This window comes from Acomys russatus, chromosome 29 (genome assembly GCF_903995435.1).
Source record: "Acomys russatus chromosome 29, mAcoRus1.1, whole genome shotgun sequence".
NCBI classification, from domain to species: Eukaryota; Metazoa; Chordata; class Mammalia; order Rodentia; family Muridae; genus Acomys; species Acomys russatus.
This window is the reverse complement of record NC_067165.1, coordinates 32,646,074-32,670,179: the sequence shown is the minus strand read 5'-3', so window position 1 is coordinate 32,670,179 and position 24,106 is coordinate 32,646,074. Positions and strand designations below refer to the sequence as shown.

The following is a 24,106-nucleotide window of genomic DNA, read 5'->3' as shown; positions in this document are numbered from 1 at the left end:
AGCTATGGGTGTGGATACAATGGTGCCCACTGTACAGACAAGAAGACAAAGACCACTGAATCTCAGCAACTGGCGAAGTTCATGGATGCTAAAGAGTTGGTCAGCATAGACCTATCTGCTTTTGTGGAGGTCGATGACATTCTCAAAGAGCATTTACTGGTTATTTGACAAAGAGCATAGTGTCTGAGTGACAGGTTAGGATAGCTCCCACCTGGTACTTCCCTTTCAAGAGCCCCTTTTAGTCACAAAGGCACAACTGAATTAACTCTGATAAAGCAAAGAACAGAGACCACAACAGGGACCCTAGGCTAGAAGAGCATACGAGCTCAAGATCACGGGCAACTGAAAACCAGTTCTAAGACAACTTAGGAAGGTCTAAGGGCCATGGGAAAGGATAGGAGGTTCCTAGTAACAGAAGAAGCACTCGAGCAAAGCTGGGGAGGCATGGCACATAGAAAGCACTGGTCATTGGCTCCCTCTGAATACCCTGCATCTCTAATGGGGGTGGGAGAGGGGCTGGGGAGATGGCTCAGTGGATAGGCGCTTGTTGACAAAGCAGGAGGATTTGAGTTCAGGTCCCTAGCTCCTACCAGTGCTGAGAGGCAGGGACAGGAGGATCCCAGGAGCATGCTGGTCAAGCTGATCTAGCTTATCAGTGAGCTCTAGTCAGCAAGAGATCCCATCTCGCTTCAGCAGCACATACACTGAAATCAGAAGACGATGGAAGAGATTGGCATGGCCCCTGTAGAAAGATAACAAGCAAATCCCTGAAGCATTCCATAGTGTTGAATAAATACAACATGAGACAAAACAAACAAATAAGTAAGACTGGGGCTTGGGAAATGGCTCAGTGACTCAAGAGCTTACCACACAAGCAAGAGGACCAGAGTTTGAATCCCCAGAACCAACTTAAAATTAGTTGCATAGAAAATAATTGAAAGGGGAGGACATCCTATTGGGACTCTAAATGAGAGAAGCATGGGAGAATAGCAAAGTAGAAGGATCCAGAGGGTCCTAGAAACCTACAAGTAGAACATTATGATAGGCAGATTTAGGCCCAGGGGTCCCGCTCACACTAAGGCACCAGCCAAGGACAATACAGGCGGTAAACTTTAAGCCCCTACCCAGATCTAGCCAACGGTCAGAACAATTCTCCACAGTTGAGTGGAGAGTGGGATATGACTTTCTCACGTACTCTGGTGCCTCACATTTGACCACGTCCCCTGGAGGGGGAGATCTGGTGGAACTCAGAGGAAGGACAGCAAGTTGCCAAGAAGAGACTTGATACTCTATGAGCATATACAGGGGGAGGTAATCCCCCTCAGAAACAGTCATAGGGGATGGGAATAATGGGAATATGGGGGAGGGAAGAATGGGAGGATACAAGGGATGGGATAAACATTAAGATGTAACAAGAATAAATTAATTTTAAAAAATTTTAAAAAAAGAAAATAATTGAAAAAAATTTCTGACATCAACTTTGGGTCCTATGTACACACACGTGTGTGTGCATACACACACACACACACACACACACACACAATGGGGAGGATAGAAAGAACAGTTGCTGGGATGATAGACCAGAGCCAGACCCAGCGAGGCTTTGGATGCTAAAAGAGGCACCTGCACATATTTTCTGTAAGAAAACAGGAACTTAAGATGTCTCAAAGCAGGAAGGAAGCATACTAGCCCCTTTCTTTCCCCTCTATCCTCAGTCCTGATAGCTTCCCCCTTGATACCCTTGCCCAGATGTCTCCCAGCGAAGGAGGGCGTACAGCACTAACCAGATCTCCAGCCACACACCTTGCCCAAGGGCCACCACAGCCAGCGATCCCACTGGGACTTCCAGGAGATACCCACTGAGAAAAGCTAACGTGCAAGACCTTGCCAATCAGAGCAGCTCAGAGAGCCAACGATGGCAGATTGATCTACAGGTACCTAAGCAGAGTGGGGGGGGGGGCGGGGGCTGCGAAGAGCTTGGCTTGGCTATGCTCACACATAGCAACAAGGATGGGATGTTTACCACGTGAGAATGTTGAGTATCAGGTAGAACACAGAGTCCGGATCCAGCTGATGTCAAGCCTCCTGATGATATTAGTTTCCATTTGAAGCATATTTATTGATGACCCCTAAGACCAGGCCATCACCGGCTTAGTAAGACGCCCCTCTATTCTTAGCTCACTGGTCAGTGAGCTTGCCCAGCTCCTGCACACAGCACTTTCCCATCGGGACAGGCTACCTGTGTAGACTCTTCTCACTAGGTTTTATGGTACCTGGGAAAGGAGGGAGTTTGGAGACCAGCCACCATCACGTGGCAACTGAAGGCCAAAGAGATAAACCAACTTACCCAGGACCACACAGCCCGTCTGTGGATTTGACCCAGGAAACACTTGCCCTTAGGACCCTTGCTCTTTCTCCACCATACTGCTGCTCCTTCCATGGATGAGCAGTCACTCAAGACAAGGAAATAGGAGTCGGAGCCACGACAGGAAAGGTCACCAGCTAGGTCAGCCCTCCATAACCTTAGTGTTGTTGCTATCAAGGCTCCGCCACGGGGGTTGGTCCTAGGCATGATTTAATATCTCCAGCATCAGGAAGACATGGATTTGTCCTAAGTATGTGGATCAAAGCAGCCTTTCCATGCTCTCCAGTGTGGCTGCAGCTCCCTACCATCTCCTCATCCTCCCAATCTCCACATATGCATGGGCCACATACCACCTGGCCCCTGGGGGCTCTTCCCTGTGCTGCTCCAGGGACCCCTGATGTACTTAAGATATGTTAGTTAGTCTGGGGGGGTGGTCAGGCACACTCTTCCTCATACCCCACTGAACCTCAACTGCCTCATCTATAAAATGGGGAGAATTGTATGTATGAGCCACCATTCACCAGCAGATACAGAGTGGGAGCTGACTCCAGGTGGAGGAGGATTCCAGGCATTAGTGGCTGTGGGGTGCAGTGCTAGCTCAATGTCTGACTGTAGCAGGAGCTCTTCAGTGGCAGCCCCTCCTGCTCAGCGCCGCAGGCAGGCTAGCTGCCTTTCCTCTCTCAAGCCTGCTCCTTAGCTCTTCATCCCACCTTGCTCTGTCTCCTCCTCTTCTCTTGCCTGGCTTTCTCCCTCACTCTGTCTCTCCCCATCACTCTGTGTGTGTGTGTGTGTGTGTGTGTGTGTGTGTGTGTGTGTGTGTGTAGATTCCCCCCCCCCCAAGAGCCGCTCTGGTTGGGTGAGAGGCTAGTGTGTAAACTCCTGTGTTACCATGGAAACTGTAGGAGAGCCCGTTTCTCTCTGACCCAGTGTGGGTGATGGTAAGGTCAGTAGAGAATTCCTCAGTCTCTCGTGGGTTGAGGGGCCATGGAGCTCTAGCTGGACATCCTGCCCCCTCAGAGACACCCTAAAAGTGGCCAGTCCTTTTTTTTTTTTAATTTCCATGCCCTAAACCCTACATAGGTCCTTGACCTAGAGACAGGAAAATACCCTTTTGATGAGGAGTGGCACCCCCAATACATACTAATATATACATAGTAGTGTGAAAAGGCCCCCAAGGTTTCCTGATATCCCCCCCAAAATTCCATTGCACTCTTCTCATCTCGTTTCCCTACCATGACACGTGTGTGGTCCAAAAAAACTGGAAACTCATTTTGTCTTAATATTCTTCCATCACAAAAGTAATACATACTTAGCATTTGGAACTAAATCTTCAAATAGTTTGGTTGGGTATAAAGTACAAATAAAGTCTCCCTCCCCTACACCAACACCCACCTTCTTCCAAGTGTGTCTTTCTAGAAATACCACGCGCATACACGTATATACAGAACACATGCATATTTTAATAGCTGCTTATGCAAATTTTCCTCCAACATACTGTCTTAATGCTCCTTTAAAATAAATTTTTATCTCATTTGTTTCCTCTGGGTATGTTTGGGTGGGTGAGTGGGCATGTGTGCTTCAGCACCCATATGGAGGTCCGAGGGCAATTCCTGGGAGTCATTCTCTCTTTCCATTATCCATGGGATTGAACTCAGGAGGTCCCTCTTAGCGCCTTTTGAAATCAATTTTATCTTCAGCAAATTCGTTTTTTCTGATGAACAGTTCTCTGAGGCTGACAATCACCAAGTCACTCTTTTGCCATCTTTGAGATCTATCACAACTTAAAGTTTAAGGTAATTTTTTTCTCAAATATCTTCCCACATTGGTATGAAGAAATCCTTCTATTCAGTGTTATGTAATACTCCATTACATGGATATACCATAACCTACTCGCTCTCCCCTACTGATGGAGATGTGATTTCTGGATTTTTTTTTTTTAAGTCATGGTCTCACTATGTACCCTTGGCTGGCCTGAAACTTGATATATAGGCCAAGCTGGCTTCAAACTCACAGAGGTCTGCTTCCTTTGCCTCCTAAGTCCTGGTGTTAAAGGCCACCTCACCCACCAGCTAGTTTCCAGATTTCTACTTTGATTATCAATACTGTAACAATACACACAGCTGGCATGTGTTTACTCTGTAACAAATATACACAGCTGGCACATGTTTACTCTGTAACAAATACACAGGGATGGCACGGAGACTCTTGTAACCTTGTGGTTCCCCTAAGCTTAAGTTTGTGAGAGTTGAATCTCTGTCTCAGCGCGTGGATTTCAATTGCTGACAGATTAGACCATATTATCCCAGTCTGTAGTGCTGCCACTCCCATTTACAGTCCACAAGAGACAATGACGTATTGCGGATCATCAAACATTTGGATATTTACCAATGCCTAATATGGAAAAAATATGACTTGTTTTAATTGCCGTGGCTCTGAACGTTTTTGCTTATCTTATTGGTATGTTTGATACAAGCTGCTTGTGGATGCATAGCCCCACTATCGTAGCTTTGTCTTTTACCTCCAATTTACATGTGAGAGAATCTTCTTCTTTCTTTTTAAGGTCAGAATAAGAATAATTGTTTGTTGAGTACACCAGAAGAGGGCAAATGGGCTGGGCAGTATGGTGGGTGATATCTGCAGCTTGGGGCGATGGCCACATAAAGCAAAGGAATGGGTGTCTTTCTGTGCTTGGAAGAGGTTTCCCAATGTGTAGCTGCTGCTGCTGCTTCTTTTTGGGGGGCAGGGGGGTTCGAGAGAGGCTTTCTCTATGATAGCCTTGGCTGTCCTAGATTCACTTTGCAGACCAGGCTGGCCTCGAACTCACAGCGATCCACCTGCCTCTGCCTCCCAAGTGTTGAGATTAAAGATGGGTGCCACCATGCCCAGCTTCCAATGTGTAGCTTCTAAGCATGTAGTTTGTGTGCTGAGGAGAAGGGCAATCTGATGGACTGGTGAATGATTCTAGGATCTTAGTGTGAGTTACCATGGTAGAACCATCCAGTCATGTCGTCTCTTCAGTGCAAGTCATGGCAGTCTGGCACTGGGCTTCAGTTCTGTGGCATCGTCTGTGCCTAGCCTGGCGTTCCATCACAATCCCTGAGTCCCACTATGTGGAGACACTCCTTTCATGTGTGTCTGACCACACATGCTTGGTGGCACTGCTTTACACACAAACACACATGCTAAAGAAACTAAAATGCATCTTTAAATAAACACCTGTTTTTACAGAAGTCAGTGGTTGGGTGGGACTCAGAGGAAGCTCACGCTAAACCTAGAGCATTTTCTTTAAAAAAAAAAAAAAAAACTCCATTATACATTTTTTTTGCAAGGGTATTTCCCATCTACCCCTTGGCTTTCAGATGTTTGTTTATAACAAGCTCAAGAACAGATAGATGAAATAATCAAAACAGACCAAAAGGCCCATAAACAAAGCCAAACACACATACAAGCTCTGTAAGGATAGTATAGCAAGCCAACTGATAAACCCCAGAGAGTTCGCTATATTCCGTAAGCAGTGCTGAGGTCTGTAGCATTTGGAAAATCAAAGTGAAAGCTGGTTCCTATCTCCTTACAGGAAAATAAATTGCATATGAATCAAAGACTTAAAACAACAAACAAAAATAACAAAACTTCTAGAAGATTTTCTTTTGGGTGGGAAAGACCTTTTAAGCACACCATATGGGGAGACATAAGGGAAAGGGTTGGTAATTTTAACTACACACAAAAAAAGGGTTTTTAAGCTTTAAGCCAAAAAAGAAAGTAGGTTTGGAATTATCCGTGGTACACAGTTCTCTGTGCCTTGGAGTTGACCTATGGCCCGGATTTTTCTGGTTTCTGTTTCTCATGGGTGGTGGGGACTAAGTCATGAGTCCCTGGGTCTCTGAGGGGCCTATCCTGGAAAGAGCTGTGGAGTCCAGAAAGATAGATAGGGGGGGGGAGAGAGAGAGAGAGAGAGAGAGAGAGAGAGAGAGAGAGAGAGAGAGAGAGAGAGAGAGAGAGAGAGAGAGAGAGAGAGAGAGAGAGAGAGAGAGAGAGAGAGAGAGAGAGAGAGAGAGAGAGAGGGAGAGAACGCTGTGGTGGAGACAGAAAAAGGAGGCTCTAACCACCATGGGTTTCACCTCCTCCTCCATTTCCCCCTCTTCCTCTTCCTCCTTCCATCCTCCTACTTCTCTTCTTCCTCTCTCTCTCTTTTTCCTCCCCTACTCTTTCCCTTTCCCACCTCTCTCCTCTTGTCCTCCTCCCACTCCTCCTCACTCCCCCTTCCCCCTCCTCCCATCTTCTTCCTTCTCATCTTCTCCCTCCTCCCCCTGTTGCTCCTTCCTCCTCCCCTTCATCCTTCCATACTCCTCCCCTCTTCCCTTCCTTGCCATCCCACTCTCCCTCCTCCTCTTGCACTCCTCTCCACCTGCTCCCCTTCCTCCTCCTCTTGCATCCCTCCTCCTCCCTCACTTCCCGTGCTCTTTGCTTTTCTCCTTAGCCCTTACTCAACAGTGGCCATGACCTGAGCCAGGGCCCCAGACTGCACGGCCCAGGGGCCCGCAGGCCCTCACTACTGCCTCAGGGCTGCCAGCCCTTGCTGTTCTCTGGCCAGGAGCCCCAGGCATGGAGCCCTATGAGGGAGCTGGATCCTGGTTCCAGCCCAAAGTCTGCCCCTGACAGCCGAAGCTCTGAGGACCTGGGTAAGTGTCCAGCGTCCAAGATTTGAGGGGACAGGATGCCTATGGCCCAATTTCAGATGATAGGGGCCTGCCTCTGTGTCTTTGTGAAACTCTTGCTCTGAGAACCTATCTGGTCCCAGCCCATCTATCCAGCCCTTCAGAGACAAGCTTCCAGAGAGGGGTCTGTCCCTCTCTGCAACAAACCCAAGCCACTGTGGCTGCACTAGCCCACCAGGAAGGAGTTAGCCTCTACTTCTTAAAGTGAGACTAGCCTTTGTGTTTTCTAGAAGCGACTGTCCCCTGGAGGAGGGATGGTTTTCTCTGTGTGTGGCCACCTGTCTGGCCTCAGGTTCAGCCCTTTTGTCCCTCCAGCCACGGAGCCACTCCATCTTCCCTCCACCTTTGAGACAGAGACATCCTCAGACTGGGAACCCATGTCAGAAGAGCAAGCCAATCCCTGCAGGCCTGCCACTCCAGGCCCTGTGCTGGGCAAGGCTTTGGTCAGAGGCCTGTGCAACAACCAGCGCTTGCAATGGGAGGTGAGCTTCGAGCTGGAACCGCCAGCCCTGCAGAGGGATGACACACAGGATGCTGACATGTGGAGTGAGACCTTCCATCACCTGGCGGCTCGCGCCATCATCCGCGACTTCGAGCAGTTGGCAGAGCGCGAGGATGAGATAGAGCTGGGTGAGACACTAGGATTGGGGGTACAATGCCCTTCCCACTGCCCAAGGACAACCCTGTCCCTTTCCAAAGTCCCGCCCACACTGCAAGACCCAGTCCTCTAGCAGCCTGGTGCCCCACCTACTGCCCAAGATCTCCTCCCCAGTCTTTGAAGTCCCATCCACATTCCAAAGCCTTCATGGACCTCCCTCTGACTTCCCAGTAACCCAAGGTTAGGCCTAGGTTAGACACACCAACCACTTCCACCCATTGCCTTCTCCTATGCCTGAATATTCACCACATTTTTCCTCAAAGCCTTGCCCATACCACAAGGTCCTCCCTCCATCTTCCCAGTGCCCTGCCCGCCTATGGTAATGCGCCCCCCTTCACAGCACCTCCCAATGCCAAGCCCACTCCACTCCCCCACACCCAAAAGGATCATCCATGCCCTTCATAAAAGCCACACACACACACACACACACACACACACACACACACACACACACAGCCCCAAAATCTACCCTCCAAGTCAAAGCTGGTTCCAAAGCAACACTGCTCTGCCTACCTCCTAGATCCACCCATTCTCTCATGGAAGCCTCTGTCTCGTGCCTTGCCTTGGGGCGGGGGGCTCCCATTCTGCTCGAGGCCCCACTACTAACCCTTCCCTTCCTGCCACCAACCCTTACCACTTCCTCACACCCCTGCTGTGGCCAAGGATCCATCTCTGACTGTCACTAGCTGTTTCCAGGGGCCTACACTCCACCATGCCTCTCCCTCACATTTAATGGAGCTTGGGGCTGCATCCTCAACCTGAGGTGCTCTCCCTCCCTTAGCCATAGCCTCCTCCATCTCTCCCACTCTCCTGTTAACCCCTCCTCCTCTCTTCTTGCCTCCTCCTTTCCTACCTGTGCTCCTACACTCACTCATCCCCTTGCTCCCTCACACCCAGTCCCCCCCAGTGGTCAGTGCCTGGTTCTGGAGACCCAACAGTGGTAGGAGCCTCTCTGAGGTTGAATCTTTCCCACAGGTTTCCTAGACGTAGCCCAGATCCTGCATCCTCTCAGCAGCCCCTGACAGTCAGCTGTAGACCAGGCTGGGGGCCAGGCTAAGTGTTTAGCCCCGTAGATGCCTCAAGGGTTGGTTGCCATAGAATAGAGCAAGCCCACCCTTTCCCAGGAGCACCTGACACTGGCTAACAGAGGCCAGCATTAATCAAACAATTACACAGACAATTAATTAAGTCCTGTTCAGAAATGCATACATCCAAGCCGTGTGTAACAGAGACGGTTCACGAGCTAATTCTGTTCAGGAACTGGGACGGCCTTTCCCCAGAACCTGACTGGTGAAATCTCGATGGAGCAGGCTTGGAGAACAGAGATAGGGGCCAATAAGAATTACAGGATTCCTTTGTTCTAAGCTTATGCTTCATTTACATACTATGTAGTTTATATTTCATTTGTATTTTGGGGTAATGCACAGTGCTCTTTTCTTCCCATGAATAGTCCTCCACGCCTTCATTTCTCTGGCTTCTTTAGCATCCCTCAGAAGGCAAAAGCTGTAAAGAGGACTCGCTAGCTGATAGCAAGGGCCTGAGCTTCCAGGCCGGGTCATCCTGAGTCCTAATCTCAGGTCCTTACTAACTTGCTGTGTGACCAAGCATTGACCGTTGGCTCCTGTTCTCTGTCTCTGTCTGTCTGTCTGTCTGTCTGTCTGTCTCTGTCTCTCTCTCTTTCTCTCTGTGTGTGTCTGTCTGTCTGTCTGTCTGTCTCTGTCTGTCTCTCTCTCTCTCTTTCTCTCTGTGTTTGTCTGTCTGTCTGTCCATCTCTCTCTCTCTCTCTCTCTGTGTGTGTGTGTGTGTGTCTGTCTGTCTGTCTGTCTCTGTGTGTGTGTGTGTCTGTGTGTGTGTGTGTGTCTGTCTGTCTGTCTCTGTGTGTGTGTGTGTCTGTGTGTGTGTGTGTGTCTGTGTGTCTGTCTGTCTGTCTGTCTCTGTGTGTCTGTGTGTCTGTGTGTCTGTCTGTCTGTGTTTTTTGGTAGGTGGTGGAGGTTGTGGAGGTGGGGGCAGATAGGTGTATAAAGAGTCCAGAAGAGGAAGAACGCTGGGTGTGTCCCTCTGTCATTCTCTGCCTTGTTCCCCTCAGACAAGAGTCTGTAGCCCAGCCTCTTTGGATGTTTTGGCGAGGCTGGCTGGCCACCAAGGCCCATGAATCCTCCTGTCTCCCTGTCCCCCACATTGCCAGCACTGGATTACAGGTGGCCATAGCCACACCCATCTTTTTACTTGTATGCTGGGGACACAAACTTGGGTCTTCATGCTTTCTTACCAAGCACTCTTGCCCAAGGAGCCATCTCCCAGGCCTCTGCTTTTCAATTTGCTCAGCAGTGTAGCAGGTCCCATCAGTCCCTGTACCAAGGCCCATTACTTACCTGCAAAATTCAAATATAAGACACAGACAACACAGAACACCTTTCAAATAACGCAAGCTATTTAAAGACATTAGCTATCTTTTATTCAAAGGTAATGGTGTAATTTTTGTTTTGTCTTTTTAAGACAGGGTTTCTCTGTGTAGTCTTGGCTGTCCTAGACTCACTTTGTAGACCAGGCTGGCCTCGAACTCACAGCGATCCATCTGCCTCTGCGTCTTGAGTGCTGGGATTAAAAGCCTGTGTCACCATGCCTGGCACAATGACATAATGTTTTACATTAAAATATCCTTTATCCTGTGAAATGACAATGTTTTGTTTTGTTTTTTGTCTTGATGTCATTAATTGGTCCATCAGCTGGCCATTGATTTCCAGACCTATTTGATCCCAAAACTGGAGACTGCTAGTCAAGCTTTCCTTTTAGCTTTCTGAGTCTCCATGCCAAGTGCAACGTTCTGATCCCGGACAGTGATCTTCGCTCTTCCTCCTGCAGGGTCCAATCGCCGGTACCAGGTGAATGCCGTGCACACCAGCAAGGCCTGCAACGTGATCAGCAAGTACACGGCATTTGTACCCGTGGACATAAGCAAGAGGCAGTACCTGCCCTTAGTGGTGAAGTACCCCAACTCAGGTGAGGCCCATGCAGGCAAGAGTGGAGCACCTCAGTCTGCGAGCTCGGGGGCACGGCACTGAGACACATGAAAGAGCAGCCCTGCAGACAAGGCTGCAAAGTGATGCAGAAACAAAAAGGCTCCCAGCAGATGGCCAACCACCAAGGCGGGGGAAAACAAAATTTACTGTGTTTTGTTTTCCTCAGGAGGGACCATGAATGCAACAAGTTCCTTGTAGAGAGTCCCCAAAATGTCTAGAATGATGCAAACTAGAGTACAGATGGGTGAGGGTGACAGTCACCCAGGAAGGAGAACTTGAACTCCCTTCTGTGCCCGTCCTGATTTCTCTTGATGGGTGTCTCCACATGGAGTGACACACAAGTGACACACAAGGTTACCTCAGCTAGAACCCACCAAACACCTAAGTGTTCTTGTTGATAACCTAGTGTATTCTACTGCGGGGCTAGCCCCCATCAACCTGGCATCCTGGCTACTCAGGGCCCAGGGCAACCTGGGCTATCCACTCAGTTTCCAAGGCTAGCCTGGGCAACTTAGCAACGTTGTCTCAAAATTAAACATTAAAAAATCAAGCCCGGGATGTCACTGAATGCTCGCCTAGCCTGTGGGCGGCCCTGGGGTCAACCCTTAGAGCTATTTGTACACTCAATCCATGTTCTAAAGCATGCTTTAGGTCGTCTAACCCTCAAAACAGTTCTGCAAAGTAACACCATCATTGCCCCATTTTACAGATGGGGAGCAGAGGCAGAGGAGGTTTAGTGACATGGCCTGAGGTCACATAGCAGGACTGGAAGAGCTAAGCTTTGAATGCCAGTGGCCTGGTACAAAGCCTGTACACACACACACACACACACACACACACACACACACACTCCTCCATCCTGTCTATCTGTATTTATTGCAACCTGGCACTGGCAAGATGGCGCAGCAGGTGAAGGCACCTGTGCCAAACCTAAGGAGCTAAGTTTGATCCCTGGAACCTACATGGCTCTTGAAAGCTGTTCTCTGACCTCCACATGTACCCAGTGGCAAGCTGTATGTATGTGTACGGTGCCCATGTGGGTCATCTGTGATGTGTGTGTGTGTGTGTGTGTGTGTGTGTGTGTGTGTAATGACTGTATGTATCTGTGTAGGACAGTGGCTCTCAACCTTCCCAACGCTGTGGCCCTTGAATACACCACACCTCCTGGTGTGGTGACCCGCCCAGACAGAACACTATTTTCTTTGCTACTTCATAACTGTAATTTCTCTACTGTTACGAACCGTAATATGTCTGATACACAGGGTATCTGACCTGTGAAAGGGTTGTTCGACCCCAACGGGGTTGTCAGCTCACAGGTTGAGAACACACCCTCCCGCATCCGTCCAGCCTCCTTTCCTCATCCGTGTTACCAAAAGGATCCCGCATTCTCACATCCCAGCTCAGACAAATGGTGCTGGAGCAGAGGCTGTGGCCCTGCTGCAGTCTCACTTCTGTTTCGGGGATGCTGCTCTCTCTTCCCCCCTCACCCCGCTCTGACCGTGTGGCTGTGTAGTACAGCTGAGAGATCAAAGACCCAAGCCAACTTCTCACTCCAAACCCTAAAGCTCCTGTGGTCCAGGCCAGCATCCCCCATGCGTGTGCTGGGAAACAAACCCGGCGTTTCATAGCCTGTAAATAGCTGTCTAGCACAAAAAAAAAAAAAAAAAAAGAAAATATCAAGTCAGGAAGTGCATTCAAGGACCCTGGGTTAAATAAAGCTAAAAGCTTTCTCTGCTGCAGAAGGTCTCAGAGCCCTTAAAGACAAGAGGCCGGGAGGATGGACTGTGGGCTACAGCGTTTCCAAATGCATTCCCAATGAGACTATTCTTTTGTTTTTATTTGTGTATCTGTAGGTGTGTGACCATGTGATTACGTGTGTGTGTGTGTGTGTGTGTGTGTGTGTGTGTGTGTGTGTGTGTGTGTGTGTGTCCACATACAGAGGCCAGAGGTCAACCTCAGGTGGTGTTCTTTAAGCACTGCTTGTGTGAGACAGCTTCATTGGCTGGAAAGCTCAGCCAGTAGGCTAACTGGCTGGCTGAACAGTGAGTCCAGGCATCCTCCTGCCTCTGCCTCCCCAGCACTGGGATTATAAGTGTGGACCACCACACCACCACACCAAGCTTTTTCACATGTGTCTGGGACTCAAACTCAAGTTCTTATAGGCTTTACAAATGGAGCCATCTTCCCAGCAACATCACAAAACCCACAGACTAGTGTCCTATGAGAATGGAGTCTCCTGAGCACAACACTTGGGGGAGCTGGCTTCACCCCTTTACCTTCCATTGGCAATGCCTGGGGCTTCAAGGGCCCCTGTAGAAGGTGAGGATTGGGACATGGGGCATTTCACAGTATATCAACAATTATGTTTACCTGGAAAGGTCAATATTATTATCCCCAGTCTCCAGATAGGGAAACTGAGGCTCAGAGGGGTTCACATCCTACCCAGCTAGTGAGGAATGGGGCCAGAGCTCAAACTCAGATATCTCTGGCCCCAAGGTTTGCAGTCTTATGTTATGCGATGCTTGCCTACCTTAGCTTAACTGAAAGACAGAAAAGCCTTCTTTCATGGCTGGCAGCACTGGGGAAAGGGCAGGAGCCAGCAAGTTCATGCCTGCCTGATCCCATATCCTTCCTTGTCCTCCACCAAGGTGCCATTCTACGAATGGTCAACTTCCGGAACCTGACCAAGCAGTGGAAGATCTCTGCTGGTGCTGGAAGGTCCCAGGCCATGCTAAGAGAACACTCCTCAGCCGCAGGAGACAGCAAATTCCAAACCCTAGGTAAGAGCATCTCATGACTGCTCAGAAGCCCAGGCACCCCTGCATCCAAGGCCTTGGGTGGCCCCTCTCTGAGTCTGCAATCTTAGATCTCTAGTCAAAGGGAGACAAAAGGCCAGGCCTCTTGGGTTCTGCAGGACTACCACAGGCACAAGGGATTGCTATAACTGCAGTATACCTTTGTACAGAGGCAAGACAGAGAGAACAGCAGTCGGGGCACCTCTGCCTAGCATTACTGCACAGCACTGCTGTCACCCTCAGATGCCAGCCCCTTGACTTCTCCCAGACACCAAGTTCTGGGAAACCTAACGAGAGGAGAAAGTGACAGCCGAGGAGGCCACTTTGTCTGCCAGGGTCCCATCATCTGCTGCTCTCTGGATTCCCAGCAACCTCCTTTTCAGCATTCACCTGACTGCCCGGTGCTCAGAGATGTGGAGTGGCCTTTGTGTGACCTTGAGCTAATTGACAAGCTATCTGCTCTGCCTCTTTCACCCATACCCATCTTCCTGGCTCTCTCCAGATAACCTGTTCTCGTCCTTGCAACCTTCCACACACACAGTGGGGACATCCCGCTCTCTGCTGAACGTGGGGACACCAGAGGCCTCACCCTGACCCTAGTCTGCCATCCACACTGTAAAAACGGATTCTCAGAGTCACTCCTCAGAAGTAAGGACCAATGTCTCAGTGTGTTTGTGCCGGGGGACCTGCTGAGCCCAGTCCCTGAGCCTCAGGGAACTTTCCAGTCTATCTGGTCCTTACTGGCAGCTCAGCCCTTGACAGCCTGTGGCTTCCATTGAATTGGTGAGCCCCTTCCTTCCTATAACACCTTGTTCAAGCCCCATATCTTTAGCTCCTCAGCCCTTCCTGTAGCCCCTCACCATTCCCTACCAAAGGCTGCTGGCAGCCCGTGCTGAGAGATCTCATCTGTGCTCAGCTCCTTCCTCACTACTCAGAGCCCCTCACACGCATCTGAAGAGCCTTCCTGATCTTGGCAGAGAGAGAAGGGAAATGGGCCCCAGCAAAGTTAAGTGACTCACCCAAGGTCACACAGCTGGTTTGTGATGGTGTCAAGGCTTGGACTCAGTGTTTGGCTGTGAACTATGGGGTTAAGAGACACTGCATTTACTTTCAGGTTGCCTCTGTCATTTAGTCACTCCATCTCTAGTTCATCCTCTTGCTGGGTGCTGAGCCCCATCTCATTTGGGGAGAGAGAGGCTTTTGTACCTGAGCCTCTTTTTTATAGTTTAGACCCTCCCTTATGTCAGATCCCCCCACGCCACAGTCTAACTCTAGAAGTCAGTTCCAATAATCTTGACACAGCACTGCATTGGTTCCACCTCTGTCACTGTGATTTTAAAAAACCCTGAGAATAGCAACTTAGGGAGGAAAGGATTCATTGTAGTTGATAGTTCTAGAGGGAGAGTCCATGAAGGCGATGAGAGCATGTGAAAGAGCAAGGGGACAGCATGGGGGCAGGAAGCTGGCTGATCACATCTTCATCCACACACAGGAAACAGAGAGTGGACAAGAAGTAAGGTGAGAATAGCAAAACCTCAAGGCCCACCTCCAGTGACCTAGTTTCTCCAGTTAGACTTGACTCCTAAAGGTTCCAAAATCTCCTCTAAACTGTCCCACCAACTGGGGACCCAGGGTTCAATCTATGAGCTTTTGGGGACCCTTCTCATTCAAACTACCACAGGGAAACTGAGGCCCCAAAGCCTTCTAAATGAGCTGCGGCTGTGTACTAGTGCCTCCTGGACACCTGGAATGAACATCTCACTGGGCACAGCCCTGGGGAGGAGATGCCACACTCAGAGCCCAGCTCTCATCCTGAAACCACCCATCATTTGCCCCAGATTCCCTGTGGGGCCTGCGGTTTCACGGAGTACTCGGTGAAGCACTAGGCTTAATCTGACTCCTTCAGCGACTCTGTGAGATGGGTACCCTTGGCTCCAATTTACAATGTAAACTGATGACATAGCATTACCAAGGGTCCATGGCTTAGTGAGCAGGGGTGTTATGACCTTGAACCCAGCGTCATAGGAAGAAAGGAAGGATGAAGGATGCTCAGGCCCCACTGGTACCCTCTGTTGCAGCCCTAAAAGAAAGCCCTACTTTGACCTTCGGTAAGATCCTGTCCCCTGGCCATGAGAAGCACACCGCTGCAGATGGTAAGCAGGCAGCCGGGCCTGGCTTTCTTGTTACAGTGGTAGAATGGGAGAGGGTCGAGGGACAGGGAGGTGTCTCAGCACCAGCGAGGTACCCAGACCTTTGGTGATGTCTCAGAACAGCCAGCAAGGAGACGAAGGGGACTGCCCCACCCCAAGTTTAAAGATGAAGAAGTTGAGGCATGAAATGGGGAACAATTTTCGAAAGGCCAAATAGCAAGTTTGTTATAGAACTGGGCCTAAAGTTGGACACCTCACACACACACACTTCTAGCCGGGGGGGGGGGGGGGCCATTGTCCCATGACAGCCAGCATGCCATCCTCTAGCAGGGTTGTCAACTTGGTGTCTAGTCATGTAATGGGGTGGTTGGTGTGGAACTGCCATAACCCTTCAGCTGTGCAAGAACCTTATGGGCTCACCTGCTCCTTATGTCACCCTTGCCCACTGCACCTGCTCCTTATGTCACCCTTGCCCACTGCACCTGCTCCTTATGTCACTCTTGCTCACTGCACCTGCTCCTTATGTCACCCTTGCCCACTGCACCTGCTCCTTATGTCACCCTTGCCCACTGCACCTGCTCCTTATGTCACCCTTGCCCACTGCACCTGCTCCTTATGTCACCCTTACCCACAGCACCTGCTCCTTATGTCACCCTTACCCACAGCACCTGCTCCTTATGTCACTCTTGCCCACAGCACCTGCTCCTTATGTCACCCTTGCCCACTGCACCTGCTCCTTATGTCACCCTTGCTCACTGCACCTGCTCCTTATGTCACCCTTACCCAATGCACCTGTTCCTTATGTCACCCTTGCCCACTGTACCTGCTCCTTATGTCACCCTTACCCACTGCACCTGCTCCTTATGTCACCCTTACCCACTGCACCTGCTTCTTACCTATGTCACCCTTGCCCATTGCACCTGGGGTGTAGGTGTGCCCCAGGCACCATCTATGCATACTCAAGCTCCTGCCCCACCCACAACCTGTTTGCCCAGATGGGAGATGACTTGGTGGACAGGGCCCCTATCAAGCCTCAGCATGTCATTCTGTGACTCTCCAGGTCCCCCTCACAACCTGTCCACCAGTACTCTGTCCTCCGTGAAGGCCCCCGAGGCTCTCTTTGGATCCAAGTAAGTAGAATTTCTCCCTGAGAACACAATACTTTCATTCCTATTCCTGGTGTCAAAGGCATGGCCAGCCTCACCTTAAGGGTGCTAAAGGCCCTGCTGCCTACAGACACCATAGTGTACTAGGTCTCAAGGTGCCTAAGTATCCTCCACTATTTCCAATGTCTTTTTAAACATAAACACCCATGGGAAGGCCAATAAATAAGTACTTTGGTCTTTTCTGGAAAAAAAACTAACAAAAGCAACTTACGGAAGGGTTTATTTGGATTAAGAGCATAGTTCATCATGGTGGGCAGACATGGCAGCTGGTCACATGGTATCCACAGTCAGGAAGCAGAGAGAGAGGAATGCTGGTACTCGGCTTGCTTTCTCCTTTCAATTCAGTCCAGGACTCCAGTCCACGAAATGGTGCTGCCCACATTCAGGGTGAATCAACCATGGATCAACCACCCATAGCCCGGAGTGTTGTCTCTTCACTTACTCTAGACAATGAGGAGTTGACACTATTAACTGTCAAACTATCTTAGGAGTCTTTCCATCACTGGACTTGGAAGGACACGGTGTCCCCAGACTCCATGGGAAAACACTGAGCTGTTCATTTCCCTGTTGTTGCTAACAGATGAGTTGGGAATGGCCACCTCCAGGCCTCCATGTCCCTGGCTGTCAAGTGAGGAGACTGGAGGACACCATCTGTTGGGTCCTTCTGGCCCTGCCTTTCAGTGGCTTCTGGGCAAGGCACTAGAGGGCTGGGATGACCAGAGAACCTGTTTCTACCTGCCCAGGTTGAATCTCAACAAGTCCAAGCTGCTGTCCCGAGCTGCCAAAGGCTTACTCAGCAAATCACTGGCCAAGTCCCTAGAGCCAACCCCGGGCAGCCAGAGCTCCGACTACATACCGCTGGTGAGTGCCAGGATGCAGACCCCTCCCACCCAGTGCGGTCACTGCCCATGCCTCCCTGTCTTCACAAGAAAGGGGCTCTTGTCTCTGATCCAAAACACTCCTGAGCCTCCTAGATCTCCCCACCCAAGTAGCCACAAGACAGAGGGCGCTGTTAGGAGTTCCTGCTTGGGGTATTAGCCATCAAGAAACCTCTTCCTCTCCCTCTCCCTCTCTCCCTCTCCATCTCCATCTCTCTCTCTCTCTCTCTCTCTCTCTCTCTCTCTCTCTGTCTCTCTCTAACAATTTAACAATTTCATAGGACTTTTGCAATGTCCTATAGCACCCATGTGTCTGTTTTCAGTATATTTATTTAAAAAAAAAAAAAAAAAGGCTTGAAATGGGTCACAGGAAGAGTCACGTCTCAAGGACATGCCCTGGCTTCCAAAGTGGCCCAGCATGCTACGGTGAGGAAGAGAAGCCTAGATCTTGCAGCCTGCTGCTCAGAGTCAATACACAAGGCAGGCAGGTCTCGCCACATCTGGGGAGTCCTGGAAATTGCAGTTTGGGAGCATCACCTCAGGTCTCTATCCCCCACACACCCAGGTGCATGTGTGGCGTCGTGTGGCATCCCCAGATATCCAGGGCAGCCGAGCACTTGCACACACAGTCAGTCACTCTGCCGGTGTTAAGTGAGTGAGGTTCAGTGCAGACCCAGCGGAGATGACCTTGAACTAGATAAATGTGGTTCCTAGGATGAATCATGGGGGGGGGGGGGCAGAGGGGGAGCCAGACAAGGAACGGGGTAATCCTACCCCTTGGAAGAAGTGAGAGGACAGGTTTGCTTTGATGGTGTGGCCCTGAGGCCTGAGACGGGGTGCTGACAGGATGGAGTACGACTTCCCGAAGAAGGATGTGGCTGAGCCAAGACCTAAATCTTGAGGAGCCATGGCCAAAGGCCTAGAGAGGAGGCAGCCTGGCATCTGGAGAATGGATTTGGAGAGTGAGAATGCAGGAAAATGGGGCCAGGCAGTACAAGGCCTTATAAATCACATGCTGGACTTAGAGAATTGAGTAAATAGGCCATTGATCTGGGCCTTCAGAGAACGTCGAACCCGGGCTTTGTGGATGGAGGGCCCTTTGAGTGCAAGACAGATGAACAGATGTGGGAGAGAGAGAGGGGCCAGGGACAGTGTGAGAAAGGCAGGCAGTGGATTAACCAGGCCTGTTAGGACTTGAGAGGGACCAGAATGTGTGCAGGGACAGTGATGAGGAGATCAGAGTCTACTGGACATGCCTGGGCAATCCCAGTGGCCAAGGTGGGCCTGCACAGGCTAAGAGGCAGGTTTGGAGCGAGGACAGTGAGTGCATTTGGCTCAGAGAGTGACAGGCCCGCGTGCTGGAGGATGAAATGAGGCCATGCCCAGATATCTTGGGTATCCTGAAACCACCCCCACCCCCCCATATATATATAGAGTAGTCAGAAGTAGATGAACACACAGACTATGGATCTGGATTCTGTCGCCTGGCACTCCCTGGGCTGAGAACTTTGAGGCACACTGGGATGTTTCCCCGCCCACAGGTATCTCTGCAGCTGGCCTCGGGAGCCTTTCTGCTCAACCAAGCCTTCTGCGAGGCCATCCAAATCCCCATGGAGAAACTCAAGTGGACCTCACCCTTCCTCTGCCTCCGCATGTCCCTTGCCACCCGCCGGCAAAATCTGAAGACCCAGAGTCCACAGCACTGCACCGACCCCTCGTCTCCGCCCCCACCCTGCAACAACCTCTCCCTAGACATGGAAGCTGAAAGCAACTCAGGCCTGGAGCCTAGTGCGCATGCGCAGCTGGAGTACACAGGGAAGCTGTGGGCCACTGTGGTGGCCCTGGCGTGGCTGGAACACAGCTCCGCTAACTTCTTCATCGAGTGGGAGCTGGTGGCTGCCAAGGCCAGCTCATGGCTGGAGCAACAGGAGGTGCCCGAGGGTCGCACACCGAGCATGCTCAAGACTACAGCTCGCCAGCTGTTCGTGCTCCTGCGACACTGGGATGAAAACTTAGAGTTCAATATGCTATGTTACAACCCCAATTATGTGTAAGGGAGGGGGAGGGCCTGCTTTGGTTGTTAGGGGAACTTTTTGAAAGCTGTAGCAAATATAGTCTTGCTAGAAAGAGCCGTGGACTGGCAGTGGGTAGGCCTGAACTCTCGATCCCAACCTGGCAGCCACCTTCTAACTTTAGATCAGTCGCACATCACGGGCCTTCCCACCCCCATCATGGCCTCAGTTTCCCTGCCTACAAAACAAGAGCGTGAGATAGATTTTTAAATGGACCCAATGTTCCTTTCCGAAAGACCATGTTGGCATGCACTAGGGAGAGTAATGTCCAAGTCCAGTTTAAAAAAAAAAAAGTAAAAATAGTAGATTTAAAAAAACAAAACAAACAAACAAACAAAAAACTGTCAAAGACAAGCAACCAGACCTGTAAGTTTGCTCCAGGCACTGAGAGGCCTCCTCCTCTGTCTATTGCATTGTGGGATAGGCCTGTGTCTCCATGGCAACAGTCCAGGGGCTCCAACCCCCACTAGCAAGCCAACCAGAGACTTTGCGAGTCATTCCTCCTAGCTGTTGAGTACTGCATCTGTGGTACTAAGTTTGGCTTCCTGTCTAAGAAGATGCGGGCAGGACCACGGCTGATAGGCTCCCATTGGCTGAAATAGCAGACAGCAGCTGCAGCCTGAGGAACTAGTCCGGGATAGGCATGCTTCACAGGAGTCAGCAAAGAGAGCCAGACTTAAATAATTTACACACCTTCCGTGGTTGGATAAAGTGACTCCCTCCATTTGTACTGAGGGGCTGGAGTAGCGCCTTCCTGTGCACTGCATTCTGGGATAGAGGAGTCTCTAACAGAGTAGTCACACCACAGAGTGTCCGCCAGCAGAGAGAAAACTTCCCTGCAGCAGTGTGTCTGAAGCTGGGAGGGCTTCCGCCACCCCCCCCCCCACACACACACCCCACCCCAGACCCAGAAGCACCATGAGATAGCCCTGGACTGGTCTCTAACTGTCTAGGCACCGCCCCCTCTCTCCTCACACTTCCTCAGAAGTGCATCTGGATCTCACCAAGGACACTAGCCCGGGACCCTAGACAGAAGCCGTGGACCCCCATGAACGCCCCACTCCTAAGGTCTTAGCTTACCATGTGTGTTCCCAAAAGCAGTCCCTAAGACCCTGATATGAAATCCTGCAACATTTCCTTTTTGGTCAGACAAATCTTGATTAAACCAACTCACAAGGGTCTTGTGGGCTCTGAGCCAAGGCACAGCCCCCACAAAGACCCTCAAAGGATATGCAGTCGATATTAGGAGCCAGAGTGTTGGGGGGGGAGGTGCTTCCACAGAACACCAGCTAAGAGAAGGGACTAGAGACAGGCCCACCAGGATTTGGGCGCTCTGCTCCCTACCCTCATGCCCTGCCTTGCCTCCCTATGTCACTGAATACTTCTTTCCCCCTCTCCCCGCCCCCACCCCCATCTTGGGTATTGGCTTAATATCAGTGTCACCAAGAGGAACAGGAATTTAAATTGTCTTGCCAAGGTCCCAAAGAGATATGAAGAGAGAGAGAGAGGGGGGGGGGAGAGAGAGAGAGAGAGAGAGAGAGAGAGAGAGAGAGAGAGAGAGGGAGGAGAGAGAGAGAGAGAGAGAGAGAGAGAGAGAGAGAGAGAGAGAGAGAGACTTGTCAACACCCCTGCTCGGTCCAAACCCCCACTGCTTTTGCTACTTAGGCAGCAGCCCTAGCTTCCAGGGGATGGCAAGGGTGGTGCCCACCGCCTGGTCATCATGAGTGGAAAAATGGCCGGGCTTTGAGTCAGGAAGTGTGGAGTTGGGTCTCAGTCCTGATGCTCCCTCTGATGGTGAGGGACTTCCCTTCACTAGGCATCCTAGAGTTAGTGAGCTTCCTTCTGCTGACATTCCCCAGAACCCCTCTGCGTAAACATCAATCTGTCCCCCTTCTGTGTGGCTTTGAACATGTTGTGTGTGCACCCCAGGTCCCCCTCTCCCTCTAGCAGTGAGCAAATTGGACCATCCAGTGAACATCTGCTCATAAGCTTGATCACTGAGTCTCAGGACCTGGAAGAGGACAATGGCCATGGCTCGGGGCTGTCACCCACTGTGGATTAGCACTATTGGTGTATAAGAAGCTGCCAATCTCTGTAGCCATGGAATCACCCTCCCAGCACGGTTAGTACCAAGGAACAAATTCCTTGGCTTTCAGTAACATGGGAGGGGCAGGTCTGGACAAGAAGCATTTGAAAAATAACTGTTCCATCAGCATTGCAGCATTGGTAACCCACTACCTGGCTCACCAAGGAGATGGCCAAAGGGTTGGGCCTTAAGGAAAAAGTAAGAGCCATAGGTGGTAAGCGCATGCATAGAAACCAGCATGGTATGAGCATCTTCAAGGGGTACACTGTTGTCCCTGCAAGCTAGGTGAACTTGAACTCATCTGGTTTAGTTTGTTAAACCAGTTCTCCTTTCAAGGTCATGTCAGAAGGGCACTCAAGTCCTCACTGTGTGAAGAAATACCCATGGGGGCTGTCCAGCCAGCCTCTACAACTGCCTTCAGTGGTAAAAACATGGGCCAAGGATTAAGAAGTCTATGGGTTGGTCCCAATCCAGCCACCACTGTGTTGTGTGGCTTCTGGCAGATTGCTGTCTTCCTCCAAGGCCATCTTTTATTGTAGAATGATAGGATTCTATTAGAGACGTACTTCCAAGCCTGTTGCTCACCCACAAGAAACTTCTGTGTGGCAAACGTACTAGGGGGGGAAACCCCAGAAAACATTTATGCTTCTCAGGATGCTATACAGTTAATGGCACCACCAGTCTCCAAGGAGGTCACCCAGTGTGCAGCTCTTCGAAAGGTAATTAGGTAAAAAACACTGATCTTTGGACACTTCCCTAAGTTGGCACTAACATCTAAACCGTCTTTATGGACTGTTTACTGTATGTAAGGCATGTGAAATAACCCTGTGAGCACACTGGCCACTGTCCCTGTTCCTTTGGAGTTTGACAAGGAGTGCTGCCAAACCATAGCCTGAGCCTGGCTCTGTCAGAGCTCTGCCTGCACAAATCTGTAGATCTCTGAGTGCTCCGACATTCTTGATGGAGTGAGGACAGCCGGCCACAATAATAGCCAGAGAGAGGTACCCACCATTGGTTCTGCTTCCTGGTGGGGCAGGGAAGTACCTGTAACAGAATGCACTATGGGTCTACCTCCTGCCATAGGCGGACCCTGTCTCTAAGGCCCAGCCCAGCTCTGGAGCCCAGGGAAGCTTGGCCTCACTCTGTAACTTGGATCGCACTGCACTTGTAAATATGCGACCTTGGTTTTCAACCAAGCCCCTGCCTAAAGGCAAATGAGTGTTCTCTGTGACCTGAGCTGCTGAGGTGGTGGCTTTGAGTGGAGAAGTCACTCTCAATACCAACTCATGGTAATTGTCATCTCCTTTTAGTGAAAAAGAAAGCCCCACCCCCCTCTTCCTGCTTGCTGGCTCACCAGCCAATAAAAGTTTCTAGAAATTTCCTCTTCATCCTGCCTGCACCCCACGGATATCTTTATTTGCCCCACCCTCTCCCCTAGCTGGGACTCTTAAAAGAAGAGCCCCTTTATGGAAAGGGGCGGCCTCTCCATCTGACCACGTTGGCCCTCCTCTCTTCATGAGATTGGCTCCTCCATTCTCCTGCCTGGCTGGAATCTGCCTGACACCCCAGCTCTTGTCATCTGGGGTTTTAAGTCCTGCCTCACTTCTAACACTTCTAATAGCTCAGAGTAACCTGGACAGAAGTGCATTCTACATCCTACAGCAGGAGAGGGAAGGCATGGGGCATGCATCCATTGTCACTGTCCTTGGGAGAATTTTTTCCCCTCCCTAGCATGAACTAGGGACAGCGGCAGCAACAAAGAGGCACCCTCCCCTATCTTAACATGGCTCGCTCTACAGCACCACTGAAAATACCTGGGGTGAGGACTTGTGTGGTATTATTGTTCAGCTGGGTAATTGGATCCAGAAAGATCTGTCCCCAGACCAGGGACTTGGTAATCATGCCCAGCCAGTTCCACAGTTCCCTACTGAGAAGTGTCCTGGGCCCTGTGTCCACCACTGCGCTGGCCTGATGACTCTAGCCTCTCACCAGCACTGCCTCCCCAGGTGACCACACCTGTGTGAGAAGTCTCCTGTTGACGCTGCAATTCCCCCCCCCCCTCCCCAGACTCTAGGCCAGCTGTCCTGGGCTTACAGCCGCTTCTAAGGTGTCCATGTGGTAACATGCGGTATGACTTCAACTGTTTGCTCAGGTGGCTTTGGTTCAAGTGGCATGGCCGGTGCTTGTCCCTGTCAGAGCCT

The 24,106-nt window shown here is 50.5% G+C and overlaps 1 protein-coding gene across 1 annotated transcript in view; it reads left to right on the top strand.

Annotated features, from left to right (window-relative positions):
• Nucleotides 1–19,938, top strand: part of Vwa5b1 (von Willebrand factor A domain containing 5B1) — a 64,327-nt gene extending 44,389 nt beyond the window's left edge. Inside the window, exons 14-22 of the mRNA XM_051171818.1 lie at nt 1,750–1,934; nt 6,843–7,044; nt 7,396–7,710; nt 10,601–10,738; nt 13,407–13,538; nt 15,632–15,706; nt 16,764–16,833; nt 17,613–17,730; nt 19,289–19,938. Of these exons, the coding sequence (XP_051027775.1) occupies nt 1,750–1,934; nt 6,843–7,044; nt 7,396–7,710; nt 10,601–10,738; nt 13,407–13,538; nt 15,632–15,706; nt 16,764–16,833; nt 17,613–17,730; nt 19,289–19,801 (1,748 nt within the window). The 3' untranslated portion in view covers nt 19,802–19,938. The remainder of the gene's footprint in view (nt 1–1,749; nt 1,935–6,842; nt 7,045–7,395; nt 7,711–10,600; nt 10,739–13,406; nt 13,539–15,631; nt 15,707–16,763; nt 16,834–17,612; nt 17,731–19,288) is intronic.
• Nucleotides 19,939–24,106: the final 4,168 nt, after the last annotated feature.